At 63.6% G+C, this 13,033-nt stretch overlaps 1 protein-coding gene across 1 annotated transcript in view; it reads right to left on the reverse strand.

The window, feature by feature from the left end:
* Window positions 1-10,656: 10,656 nt before the first annotated feature.
* Window positions 10,657-13,033, reverse strand: part of LOC102446898 (ankyrin repeat and fibronectin type-III domain-containing protein 1-like) — a 256,047-nt gene continuing 253,670 nt past the window's right edge. The window contains exon 24 of the mRNA XM_075899031.1: window positions 10,657-11,761. Within this exon, the coding sequence (XP_075755146.1) occupies window positions 11,474-11,761 (288 nt within the window). The 3' untranslated portion in view covers window positions 10,657-11,473. The remainder of the gene's footprint in view (window positions 11,762-13,033) is intronic.

A 13,033-nucleotide genomic window follows, 5' to 3' on the forward strand; every position in this document is an offset into this window, starting at 1 on the left:
TTGTCTGTTAGCAGGGACTCCACTGACCTGGATTTAGAACGATCCAATGTGGATAATTGTGGCGAGGCTTCAGAGGGACTGAGGGTTGTTACTGTTGAGGTCAGAACAGCCAGAGAATTGGAGCAGTCTGATACCCAAGTGACTGGATGTGACCAGCGTGCTGGGAAGTCAGGGTGCTTGGGACAGGCGTGTTCCCAGGTTGAAGATGCGAGTGGCCAGTGTGTGTCTCAGATTCATAGGAAGGACCGTGCAGCTACGTGTGCAGAGCAGAACGGCTGTGTGGTTAGTCTCTCTAGGATGCAGGAGATGGCAGGGAAACTCCCATCTCTGGACACGGTGGACACTTGCAATCGATCAGGGCACTTAACATCTGATGCCCTGTGGAAGCAGAGGTTGGAGGTGAGAGAAGAGGTTTGGGAGTCTACGGCCTATTGTTATCCCACGGATTGGGGGGGACAGAGAATCCCAGGGCCATTGTGAACTAGGGACACACACCAGCCAGCCCGTGGGCTCTGCTAAGCCAGGTTTTGAGTCCACAGGACAAGGGGAAAGAGCAAAACTTGCTTTGCCAAAGGAAAATTGCAGTTTATACCTGAAGGGCCAAACCTCCGATGGCGTGGAGCCAGAGACGTGGCAGGAAAGAAAGTTCTGTCAATGTACACGGGCTGGGGCATTGCTCCTGCTGCTCAGGTTAACTTCTGTAACTAATGTACCACTGTTACTGAGAATTGTGCAATGGGCAGGATCTTATGGAAATACCATGTAATCTGTCACCAAATGTATCAAACAACAGACTGGATGTTAAAGGACCTTGTGATATTGAGATAGCGTGCTTGATGCCTGTAACTGATCTGGGAACTTTTTACAGGACAAAGAAGGTTCCAGCCAGAAAGTGGAAAGGGAAACTGAGGCACACCACCATTATGTGTTCATGGCTAACGGCCAAGGTACCTATATTATGGGAGATGAGAATCCCTATATTAACCCAGTGGTAATTGGATTTCAGAGAGTTGCCAGAGCTGGCCGGGATAAATTTACTATTTTCTTTAGCTCTGGGCAAAATCACATGACACACATGGGGATCATGCTGCAAAAACAGCTCCAATTAGCCATGATTTGTACCAAGTTTTACCTTGGGTTGGTAAAACAGTGCAAGGACATAGCTGTTGCAGGACAGACCTTGCAATGAGGAAGCCTATTTTTGGCAAATTTGGTTTTCATACACTTGTCCAGTTCTGTACAGTGGTTCTAATATTGGATTAGACCGTGTAATAACACAGAGCCAAAACATGGGGAGGCCTGTGATGCCCTCAGCGATGTTACTGGCATCACTGCCTGCATCAGTTTTGCGTTGGGGGTGTCACGTTACTGGATTCTAAAGATCATTGATGCACTCATGGGGGGGAGGGGTGTTTGCCCCAAAAGTCTGTACAAAGGGGGTCATGTGAGATGTTGAATGAAAGCTTCTGTTCTACTGATTCTGTGTCTGCCATTCACGTACTTGGACAGTATCGGTACATGGAGTTATAAACATGGACTCTGTGTTGACGCTGGAAAATTCTGTCTGAGACAGAGCACTAGGCAAGGGATGTTCAGCCAGTGGCTGTGCTAATTAGCAAGGAGACAGTGAATCTCTAGGTGCCACTACACACCTGAGGAATGGGACTGATCCCTGCAGACCAGCCAGGGCCTAAGGGCTGCCAGCATGGGAAACACAGACAGGTCGCGACCATGTGACCTGCTCTGGCCAGGAGGATGCCAGGAGAGGTGTAAGTGCCATGTGGCCCCTCCATCTGGTCTTCAGTTCAGCTCCTGATCCCAGATGCAGCCTTGCAGGGAACAACGAGCCGGAAAGAACCGTGGACCCGTCCTGACATAGGATGTAACCAGAGACTTACGAGATAGCCGTTTCTAACATCTCTGCTAGAGCCGGCATCGAGGACTGGGGGATTCGGTGCATGTAACGTATTCTCCTTAACACCCTCACTCTCAGGCTTTTCTTCCTTTAGTAATAAACCTGTTGATGGTAGATTCTAAAGGATCGGCCCAGCGTGATTTGTGGGTGAGATCCAGAGTATAAATAGACCTGGGACCTGTGGCTGGTTTCTTGGGACCGGAAGAACCCGTTCAGGGGAGGTGAAGTTGGGTTCTAGACCCCTCACCTGTGTTAGGCCTGGGCCTGATGGGGGGACAGGCAGAGCTGGGGTGCCTGAGGGGTTTTGCTCGTGAGTCTGGCTGGCCGGCAGGCAGCTGAGCGCTCTGGGACTGGTCTGTGGCCTGTTTGGAAGGTCTCCAGTCTGGGGGCTGTGAGGAGCCCTGAGTTTGAACAATTCGCCCTGAGCGACGCCCTCAGCAGTGCCCAGACCCGGCCCACGCGCTGCCCCAGGAGGCGCTTGGAGAGGTAAGTGACACTAGAGCACAAGGTCGGCGTTGGAGCAGGAGCGTGGACTCGCCTTCAGGCTCTGAGCTCCCGCACGCTCCGGGCACATGCCACCCTCCCAGAAGCGGGGCCCCCGCCTGTCCAACAGGGCACCATCTCCAGCGCCAAAGGAGAACTCCCTTTCCAAGGGCTTCCCGACTCTCACCCGCCAACCGACGCCCCAGTCCTACCTGCCAGGGGCTCTTCGTCCAGGGACGCCATTCTCCATCGCTCCGGGAGCATGGGACGCGGCTGGACACAGACCGAGCGGGGCGAGAGCAGGAAGCCAGGGTGAGGCCATGAGCCACGGGCTGGCGGCACGGGACGAGGGAACAAGGAAACGACTCTTCTGCCTGGGGCCGATTCCCCGTGACTGCATACGGCGGAGCCCAATGCGCCCAGAAGGGAACCCGTCTGTTGCCCGGAGAGGGGCGAGGAGCAGGGCACGGCCCCGTGCTGGCGGAGCAAGAGGTGACAGGCGGTGCCCAGGCGCTGGGCGTGTGCCACTGCCGAGACACGTGGGACCTGACTCACGGCCTCTGGTCAGCGTCCCGCCTCGGCAGGGGGCCTGCAGCTGAGCTCAAATGCCAACCAGCACCTCCCGGCCCTGCCCCGCTCGGGGTTCCTGGCCTCAGCCCCTGCGCCCCTCTAAGCTCCCGGCCCTACGCCCCTCGAGGTTCCTGGCCTCGGCCCCTGCGCCCCTCTAAGCTCCTGGCCCTGTGCCCCTCTAAGCTCCCGGCCCTATGCCCCTCGGGGTTCCTGACCTCGGCCCCTGCGCCCCTCTAAGCTCCCGGCCCTACGCCCCTCGAGGTTCCTGGCCTCGGCCCTTGCGCCCCTCTAAGCTCCCGGCCCTACGCCCCTCGAGGTTCCTGGCCTCGGCCCCTGCGCCCCTCTAAGCTCCCGGCCCTGCGCCCCTCGGGGTTCCTGGCCTCGGCCCCTGCGCCCCTCTAAGCTCCCGGCCCTATGCCCCTCGAGGTTCCTGGCCTCGGCCCCTGCGCCCCTCTAAGCTCCCGGCCCTACACCCCTCGGGGTTCCTGGCCTCGGTCCCTGCGCCCCTCTAAGCTCCCGGCCCTACACCCCTCGAGGTTCCTGGCCTCGGCCCCTGCGCCCCTCTAAGCTCCCGGCCCTACGCCCCTCAAGGTTCCTGGCCTCAGTCCCGGCACCCCTCTAAGCTCCCGGCCCTGCGCCCCTCGGGGTTCCTGGCCTCGGCCCCTGCGCCCCTCTAAGCTCCTGGCCCTGCGCCCCTCGGGGTTCCTGGCCTCAGCCCCTGTGCCCCTCTAAGCTCCCGGCCCTGCGCCCCTCGGGGTTCCTGGCCTCAGCCCCTGTGCCCCTCTAAGCTCCCGGCCCTGCGCCCCTCGGGGTTCCTGGCCTCAGCCCCTGTGCCCCTCTAAGCTCCCGGCCCTGCGCCCCTTGGGGTTCCTGACCTCGGCCCCTGCGCCCCTCTAAGCTCCTGGCCCTGCGCCCCTCTAAGCTCCCGGCCCTGCACCCCTCGGGGTTCCTGGCCTCAGCCCCTGTGCCCCTCTAAGCTCCCGGCCCTGCGCCCCTCGGGGTTCCTGGCCTCGGCCCCTGCGCCCCTCTAAGCTCCCGGCCTCCCGGGCCCTGCACGGCTCTCGGGCGGGCCTGTAGGGCCAGCAGCTTGGGGCAGGCTTGGACCTCAAAGGCCATTCCCAGGCACCTAGGCGGGGGCCTGGCCTGACTCACGGGGACGCCGCAGTCCAGCTGCCGTGTGCGCTGGTCCCTTCCCACTCACTGCTGCAGGGGCCGGTCCCCAAACCAGCCCCTGGGGAACTGGGCCCCCAAAGATGCTCCCTGGCCCGAGCTGCCCTGCTCTGGGAGGAGCTTGGAGGCAGAGCCCCAGGCTGGGGGCGCGCTCCCCCGGGCAGGAGGTCCCTGCTCCCAACCACACAGCAGCTGCCAAGCTAGAGCCATGCCCAGGGCACCTACCCCAGAGCCGGGGACAAACCCTCTGGCTCCTGCCTCCCTGGCCGTACCCCCCCTTACTGCCACGCCAGCCACAGGCCTGGCGCACTCCCTGCCTCCCACGAAGGGGAGCGCTGCGCAGCCACCACCCCAAGGGCTAGCGGGGGGCTGGCCCTGATCTGGGGGCGAAGGGCTCGGCTCGGAGCTGCTGTCCTACCTGGGAGGCCACGGAGGTGCCTGGGAGTCACACCCGGTGTCTTGGGCCTGAGGCCAGCAAAGGCCACACGTCCTGGGCCCTGGACAAGCCAGCAGGCCCCTCCGAAGGGCGAGAGCTCCTCTCCCCCCTTGCTGGCAGTGCCTGGAGCCGGGCTCCGTGGGGCCCCAGGCAGTCACAGGGTGGGGGCGCCGCATCCGGCCCCTCTTCTCCTGGGACCACTGCCAGGGTCCCGCCCCCAGCCCCCTGCCCTCCCCTCTGCCTGGGTGCAGGCGGGGGAGCAAGCAGGCAGCCAAAGGGAGCAGGGTCCCTTTAACGAACCCAGCAGATGGGGGGGCTGGCGAGTGCTCCCCCCTCCCGGGGCCCTTTAAGGATGTTGGCGCGTCTGTCTCCCACTCGGGTCCCTGCTGCTGCGGCTGGTGCCGGGGAAGGCGCCCTGTCCCCAGCCGGGCAGGTCAGCGAGATGAAAGCATGCTTGGGCGCGCCAGCCCCTCGTTCCTAGGAGACGGCCGTAGCCCCACGGCGGCGCAGGACAAAGGCAGGGCCGGGCCCTCCCCGGCGTCTCGGGATGATGTCACATCTATCAGCGCGGCCGTGCCTCGGGGAGGGGGACAGACACTCACACAATGGGGCCGCTTTGATGTCCCGCCAAGGAGCGTGCCTCCCACCTCTGGGGCGGAGAATGCGTGTGAACAGGGCCTGGCTGCGCACACAAGGCGGGACCAGCCGTCCACGCGCGCAGACCCCAGCCCGGGCCGGGTGGACGGGCCAAGCGCCTCTCCCTCCACCCGCTCCGGAGCCGGGCTCACGGGACCCTTTGCACCACTCGGACAGCGTGGGTGCAAACACAAAGTGCCCTGTGCACGGCCGGGGCGTGACGGGCTGCGTGTCAGTGAGAATCAGGCCTACGACAGGGGCTGGCACAGGCGTTGATCTGCACCACTGCGCCGTTCCCAGCCCCACGCCCTCCGCCGCCCCCAGGCGCCATTCTTCCGGCGGGCTCCACCCCCCGAGATTTACCCCCCCACGCACGCACACTCGCAGGGCTCTTGGCGTGGCCACTCAGCTCTCCCGCCAGGCTGGGGCCTTGGCTCAAGCTTGTCTCCACCACCAGGAGGGCCGCGCCGTTGACTCTTATTTTAAATGAAACCTCAGTGTCTCCCGATGGTCACGGGACTCCAGGAGCCGGAACTTGGCAAGAGGTGGCCACCCCGTCAGAGCCCAGGGGAGGTGGGCAAGGCAGCCTGAGCCCGCGGACGGCACAGACCAGTTTGCAGGACCCTGACACTACCTGGCAGGCTGCTGGGTTTGCTGTGGAGTCTTCCCCCATACGGCAGCCCCTGCCTGGCGGGCGAGGGGAGAGGGGGAAGCCAGGACGGCCCCCCCGGCACCAGGCAGCCTGCGCTTGCTCTGGGAGCAGAGCCCAGCGGGTGGCTGTGGTTCTCGCCCAGGCTGTTTACGGTCAGACCAGCTGCAGCCACTCTCAGTGCCAGGGGGATCGACGCCTGTCCCAGACCAAGTCGGTTACCCCGAAGCGCCAGCCCGCAGGGTGGGAGCCCAGCAGAGCACCCAGACTGCACCCCTGCCGTGGGGGACCGGGCAGAGACGCTGCGGCACTTTCCACGGACGCCGCCAGACCGGGCCAGGAGTCAGCCTGTTTGCGGCATGAAGCGAGGATCTTTGGTTTTCTCTAGGGTGGCCAGCGCCCAGCACAGCAACCCCGCGCGCTGCACGAACCGCGGGGAGAGATCACAGCCAGCGGCCCCGTGCCGAGCCGGGATGCGGGCAGCTGGCGTACCTCCGGGGAAGCACAGAGCAGCCCCCCGGCAGGTGCCCCTCACAGAGCACGGCCTCTGCCTGTCAGGCCCTGGACGGAGCTGCTGCAGCCAGGGCAGAAGCACCTCTCCCCAGCGTCAGCCGCTCCGTGCTGGGGCTGGAGGCACCCGCCTCTCCATAGTGCCCAACCCAGAGCTGCCTGGGGTCAGGTGCCCCTTCCCTGGCCCCCAGCAAGCACAGCCTGGACCTGCCAGGCTGGGGAGAGGTGCTCTCACCTGGCCTCAAACTGCTGCTGTGAAAGACGGCTGGGGGAGTCCTCTCTCCCTGATGCAGCCTGCACCCTGTGCCCCTCATTCCTGGCCCCGCCCCAGAGCCCCCCCCCCCCCCGCAGCCAGAGCCCTGCCCCCCACCCTAACCCTTCGGCGCCCCCCGCCACGCACTGCCCGGTTACAGAAAGGCTTGCCACGCAATACGTCCCCTCCGCATTGGTACACACAACTAAAGTCATTCCGCACACGGGATGGGACCGCTGGCTAGACTGCGCCTTCGCTTGCAGGCCACGGTCAGCCTCCTCCGAATTCCCCGCGTGCCCAGGCATGCCCACAGCACCGCAGCACCACCCCGGGGGTTCCTCCAAGGAGTCCTGGGTCCATACACACCGAGTCGCTTCCCAGGCTGTCAGACAGCGTGGCAGCTCCCAGCATCGAGTCCGGGTGTTCCTGAAGGCAAGTGCAAGGCAGCGTGGGAACCCGGGAGCACCCGCCTGATCCGCCTGGGACATGGGAGAGCCCACCCCGGACACACGGTGTGACGTAGTGGGGGTACCTGGCTGGTTTCTATGCTGCTGGCTCTGGGGGAACCCCCACTGGCTGCCGTGGGTACCACGACCCAGCAAAACAGGATGAGTCACTATGCAAACCAGTGGCCAGACACCCCCCATGGAGAGGAACAAAGGAAGGTGGAATGCTGCCTTGGCTGGGGGGCAGGGCTGGAAGTGAGGGAGTTGGTTGGTGGCTGTCTGTGAGGATGGATGAGACAGCCTAGGGAGAGGAGCTGGAGTTTAGGGGCCCAGTCTCCCCCATCTCAAGGGGGCCTGAGGCATCCTAGCCCAGTTCCTGTGACCAGATTACATCTGTGCTGCGCTGTGCTGGAGGAGCAATAAACCACCCTCAATTCCACTGGCTGGTACAGTCTGTTTGTGCCATTTCGGGGTGCAGGAGACGGGGAACCCCCAACGTGCCGTCACACACGGGGAGGCAAAAGGCCTCTAGGGTACGTCTCAGGCCCAGCCCTCCGGCCTGGGGCACCCCCCGGGAGCAGCGCAGGCTCTGCAGAAGCAAGACGGGGGGAGGTTCATTGGGCCCGGCCCCAGTGTCCACAGAGCCGTTGTTAGTGCCGGAGTGCGGGTCCACGGCTGTAGAGCTGCGCTGACTTGCTGCTGGACGCGCCCGCTTGCTGCGTGAGTGTCTGCAGGCTTCTGCCCCCGAACTCTCCCACGGCAACCCGTAGCCCTGCCTGCGGCGTCCTCTGCTGTCCTGCGCCGGGGCCCGCATTCAGCTCTGCTGTCCAGCCTCACCGTTCACGCGTACCGGATCACGTCCCCCACGTCCCAGCGGCTGCGCCCTGGCCCAGAGCAGCCCTTGCTAGCTCGCGCCTTCCAGATACAGGAGGGGCTTTGGAGGCTGATTTTGAACCCAGTTTGCTTGTGACTTCCACACATTACTTGGAGCTGGCTCTAGCAATGGCAGGGCAGGCTATTGTGTTTCCTGGTGTCGAACTGCCTGGCTGTGCAGGACGGGCGGCTTGCACACACCTCGGGCCCTCGTGACAGGAGCCTTGGCGCAGCGGCCTGGTGAGGCGAGGCGCACGAGGGCACGCAGGGAGAGGGGCATTTCCCGAGCTCAGAGAGCACGCTCCAGCCACATGCGCTGCAGCGAGCCCCATCTCCAGGGCAGGGCCGTTCAGGTCTCCCGCGGCTTCGGGCGAAGAGTCCAGCCGAGGCTTTTCCTGCAAGTGTCACAGCTGAAAGCGGGGGCTTGGCTGCCCTGCGTGGCTTTGCGAGCTCGCGGCTGAGTGTGACAGCTCCATGGACAGCTGCTTCTGTGGTGCAGCCTCCGTGGTCCCCTGCTCCTGGGAGCCTTGAGCAACCGCACCGGTCAGGCTCCGGATTGGTGGGAGGGCTCGGGGCCAATACCAGGCTCGCGCTCGGCCAGGCGCCTCCCCCGCTGCCACCTTTGGCTGGCTCCTGGAGGGGTCCATGGGGGCATTGCTGTCTTCACAGTCAGTGCAGCCCACGTGCAGGGGACAAAGGCGCAAACGCACTCAAGAGACTCCCATTTTAAAGCATGAGTGAGAACAGCCTTCCCCTGCTCCCACCTGCAGCCGCACCCTGCAAATATGCCCCAGCTGACGCTCACAGCAGCCCCTGGCAGGCAGGGTCCCTGGGCCAGGCTAGAATGTCTCGGCACAACTGCCTGCAGACGGACGCTTTTGCACATGTGCACGGGCCAATGGGCGGAGCACAGAGCTGGGGGTCAGGAACGCCCTGCTGTGACACGGACTGTGAGAAAGACACCGAAGAGCCCTGAGCCTGATTTCCCCGCCTCGCTTCTGCACGTGCCTCGGGGGCTGAGCAGTCACTGGAGAGGTGTGACGGGCGCCGGGGAGCTGGGTGGCCGGGGCCTTCCTGGCAGTGCCTGTGGTGGAAGGAGGGGCGCCGGAGTGCACCCCGTCCTGAAGGCGCGACGCCACTCCCTCAGGCAGCGTCTCTGCTAGGCGTGGAGAAGGTACGCGCTGACGGTGCGGTCTCAGCCACGGGGCCACGGGTAAGTCATGCCGTGGAGATAGCTCTCGGGCTCACGCGATGGGTTGGCCCCTTAAGGCAAGGCTGGGCTCAGCCAGACTCAGCCCGAGAACTCCCCCTCACTCGTCTCTGGGTGGCGATTTTGGATCTGTCAGTTACTGAGACGAATAGCCTGGAGGCGTATGAGAAGGCTCGGTTCGGTTCGGAGATAGCTAAGGCCCTCCCTCTGCCCATGCGCCCGCCCTTGTGACGGGCTTTCGGGACAAACAGCTGAAGGTGGCTGCCTTGGCGGGTGTAAAATGCAGAGCACACTTTCAGTAGATTCTTCGATACGGAAAAACACCTGGACCAGTGACGGGAGTTCTTGGAGATGTTTGCCCCGCGTTTGCTCCAAGACCTGTCCTCCTTCCCTCCTGTCTGGGGCGTCTTCTGCAGGACTTCGCAGATGAGAAGAAACTGAGGGCGGCGCTCCTGAGCAGCCCAGTAGAGCTTCAGTACGGGGCATGAATTCATGCGTACGTGCGCCAGGGTCCAATGGGCACTGCTTCCAAAAATCTGTGATCGAAGGCACATGGGGCATGTGCACACCTGACGTGGCGCACCGCAAAGGACTCTACTCAAAGAACTCTGATACCAAGAATCCCACTCCCCCTTGGCCAGGAAAGCGGGGGCCAGCTGTGACCTACTGAGAGATGTCTGCCAGGGCAAAAGGAGACAGGCACGCCACGCTTGTTTCCACGGGCAGACTGTCTGTAAATCCCACCAGTGTCCCCAGGCCGGATCCTTGGCAAACCTGGCTCCAGCTATTCACCCAGCGGGGAGCTGCGCCAAGCCCTCCCCGCCCCGCCTGGCTGGGAGGGTCGGTGGTGCAGGGCTCGCATTGCGCCGTGCTGCGGGCTTTTCCCAAGCCCAGTTCAGCATCGGCTAGACCTCAGAACGCCTGCATCCGCCCTGCAGAGCGGGGTGCCTGTGTGGCCCCTGGGGCTGTAGAGGGTCTGGGCCTAGCCTAGGGGAACACAGGGGGGGAAGAGAGGGGCATTGGCAGCCTAGACATCATATTCTCCCAACCCTGTGACTAATTACACCGTCTGCTAATTACTGCACAGGGGTCTGCTGTCCGAGTGACTGCCCAGTCGGGAAGTTCTGGTTTCCTTGTGTGCTGGGCAGTGTGGGCCAGGGCCTGCGAGGAGTCAGTGTCACTGGACGTTTCCGCCCTTGGAGCCTCAGTCCCACCGCAATGCCCTTGGGAGAGGGTTTCCAGCAGTTCAGTGGCTTAATTCCCAGGCCAGGCTGCCTTCCGCTGAATTGCAAAACAACCAAACCCAGACAAACATTTCCCTTGGGGGTCTGGTCCTGCCGAGTGAGCGAGCGAGCGAGCGAGCTCCCCTCCCCGTGGTCACAATGTAACCCTCACGTAAGCTGACAATGCCCCTAACCAGCGGGCGCGTGGGGCAATCCAGAGTTCAGTTCAGAACTTCGTCCAGTGATGCGGGCTAGGGGCAGATGAGCCAGGAGAAGGAAAAGTGTGACACAGTCTCAGCAACACAGCTGTCTTTACTAGGGATCACAGGCGTTCAAAAGAATACCCTTGGTTAACAAGAGACCTAGTCGTTAACAAAACATCATGCTACTGGACACACAAGAGAGGCCAATCACAGTCACCAGAACAAAACGGCAACCGAAAGAAAGAAAACCCAACTGCAGTGCCGAGCGCATTGTGGGAAATGCGCAGTAGCACCCCCGTAGTGACAATGTGTGTGTGCGTGTGTGCACGCGTGGGCGGGTGCGTGCAATTGTGGGGGTTCCTTTTGCTTTAAAACAAGTAAAAAGGACACCCGGCTCCCATCCAGCCCCAGGGTCTCCGGTTCTATTCTTAAAGGGGGAAAATCGTTTGGTTCCCATTATGTGTTTCTCCAGGTACAGAAACTAGGACAGTTGACACAACAGTCCTCCTGGCAACACCTCTGTAAGCACCCCCTTCCCCATGCACACTCCCCACTCCGCCTGCAAGCACTGGCTTTCCCTTCGGGGGCAGGGGGCTGTATTGCTGCTGCTGCTGCTGCTGCTGCTTTGTGAGTTTCTCCCACTCACTCTGCCCCCAAATTTCATTCCAGGGGCTGAGACGTCTCCTGGGCTCCACCCCCGTCGCTCGCCATCAGCCCAGCCAAGTCTCCATGTGTCTCTGGCTAAAGCCACACAACCAACACCACACAGCCCGGCACGGGCCCAGCCCGCTGGGGGGGCCTGACGAGGGCGTTGCAGGAGAAGGAAGCATTGGAGCGAGCTGTTTGCTCAGTGGAAGTTGAGGTTCCTCTAATGGCGCCTGTCCGCTCCCCTCCTCTCATACGGTGGTGGCCGGCCCGTACTGGAACCGAAGCGGGGATGTCTCTCTGATGCGGACGTGGAACTGCCCCTCCGGCCAGGCCGTGTGCAGAGAGAGGGGCAAGACGTCGTCGGGCAGCCACTGCTCCATCTCGTCCGACACAAACACCAGTCCGAAGTGCGGCAGCTGGTCCTCGCCGTAGCAGAAGGCCTCCGCACTGCCCAGCACGTCCCGGGAGGCCTGGTTCATCTCCCGCACCACCAGCTTCACCACTTCTCCCGCCGACGTCTGGGCGGTGACGTGCAGCTGCGGAGAGACAGAGGGTCAGGGGGCGATGTCCCGGGCAGGTCCCTGGCCAGCGAGCGGACGTAGTGACTCACCATGTGACGCATGTGCGGGGGCGGGGGCTGCAGCTGGGGGCGAACCTGCCCTGCCTTGTCTTTGGGCCAGTCTGAAACGTGACTCGCTGGCCAGCACCCCCCGCCCCGCCCCCGGCCGGGGCGCTTCGCTCCTGGGGTGTCTACACTGCGAGGAGACGCGCCCGGCTAGCTGCGGTCCCGCTGGTGCGCTGAGCGGAGGGCAGCAGGAGGGGCGAGTTCGTCCCACACACGCGGATTGTCCTGGGGGCGATGGACCGGGGCACTCTAGCACCGGGCAGGACCCTCCGGTGAGTGCCAGGGAACTGGCAGCAGGCAGCTGACCCCGTCCCCTCCGGGTCCCTGGGCGCAGGCCGGAGCGCGAAGCTCATCGCCAGGCAATGCCAGCCGGCCCGCCCGCCAGCGAGGCTCCGCGGCCTTGCGGCAGCTGAGCGCCCACCCAGACGTGTTTAGCCTGGCACCTTCGGGGACAGTGGGCACGGCTCTATGGCAGGTGCGTGCTGCCTTGGCCCCTGGCCAGGCCTCGCAGCACAGACAGCCACGGTCGCTTTGAAAAGGGAAAAACTCCATGCGCGCCGTTTCCCGCGGGCCACGCCCTGCGAGATGCTGGAGCCGGGACAAAGAGCGGGAAGGCCGGGGGAGGGGCCGGGGAGCCGGGACAAAGAGCGGGAAGGCCGGGAGAGGGGCCGGGGAGCCGGGACAAAGAGCGGGAAGGCCGGGAGAGGGGCCGGGGAGCCGGGACAAAGAGCGGGAAGGCCGGGAGAGGGGCCGGGGAGCCGGGACAAAGAGCGGGAAGGCCGGGAGAGGGGCCGGGGAGCCGGGACAAAGAGCGGGAAGGCCGGGGGAGGGGCCGGGGAGCCGGGACAAAGAGCGGGAAGGCCGGGAGAGGGGCCGGGGAGCCGGGACAAAGAGCCGGAAGGCTGGGGGAAGGGCCGGGGAGCCGGGACAAAGAGCGGGAGGGCCAGGGGATGGGCCGGGGAGCCAGGATATGCCATGGGATCACTGCGAGGGACAGCGACTCAAGTTACCCTGTGGGAATGGTGACCCAGGACACCATGTTGCACTCCCGGGTGCGGGGAGGGAGGCTGTGGCCTGTGGGGGGTGAAGCACAAGGGGGAGGGAAGAGGCTGCCCCGGCTGAAGTGAGCTCCCTGGACACAGCACGTCCACCAGGCCCAGCTCCCGGCAAGGCCACGCACATG

The sequence above is a fragment of the Pelodiscus sinensis genome, chromosome 16, assembly GCF_049634645.1.
Source record: "Pelodiscus sinensis isolate JC-2024 chromosome 16, ASM4963464v1, whole genome shotgun sequence".
In the NCBI taxonomy this organism is placed as follows: domain Eukaryota; kingdom Metazoa; phylum Chordata; order Testudines; family Trionychidae; genus Pelodiscus; species Pelodiscus sinensis.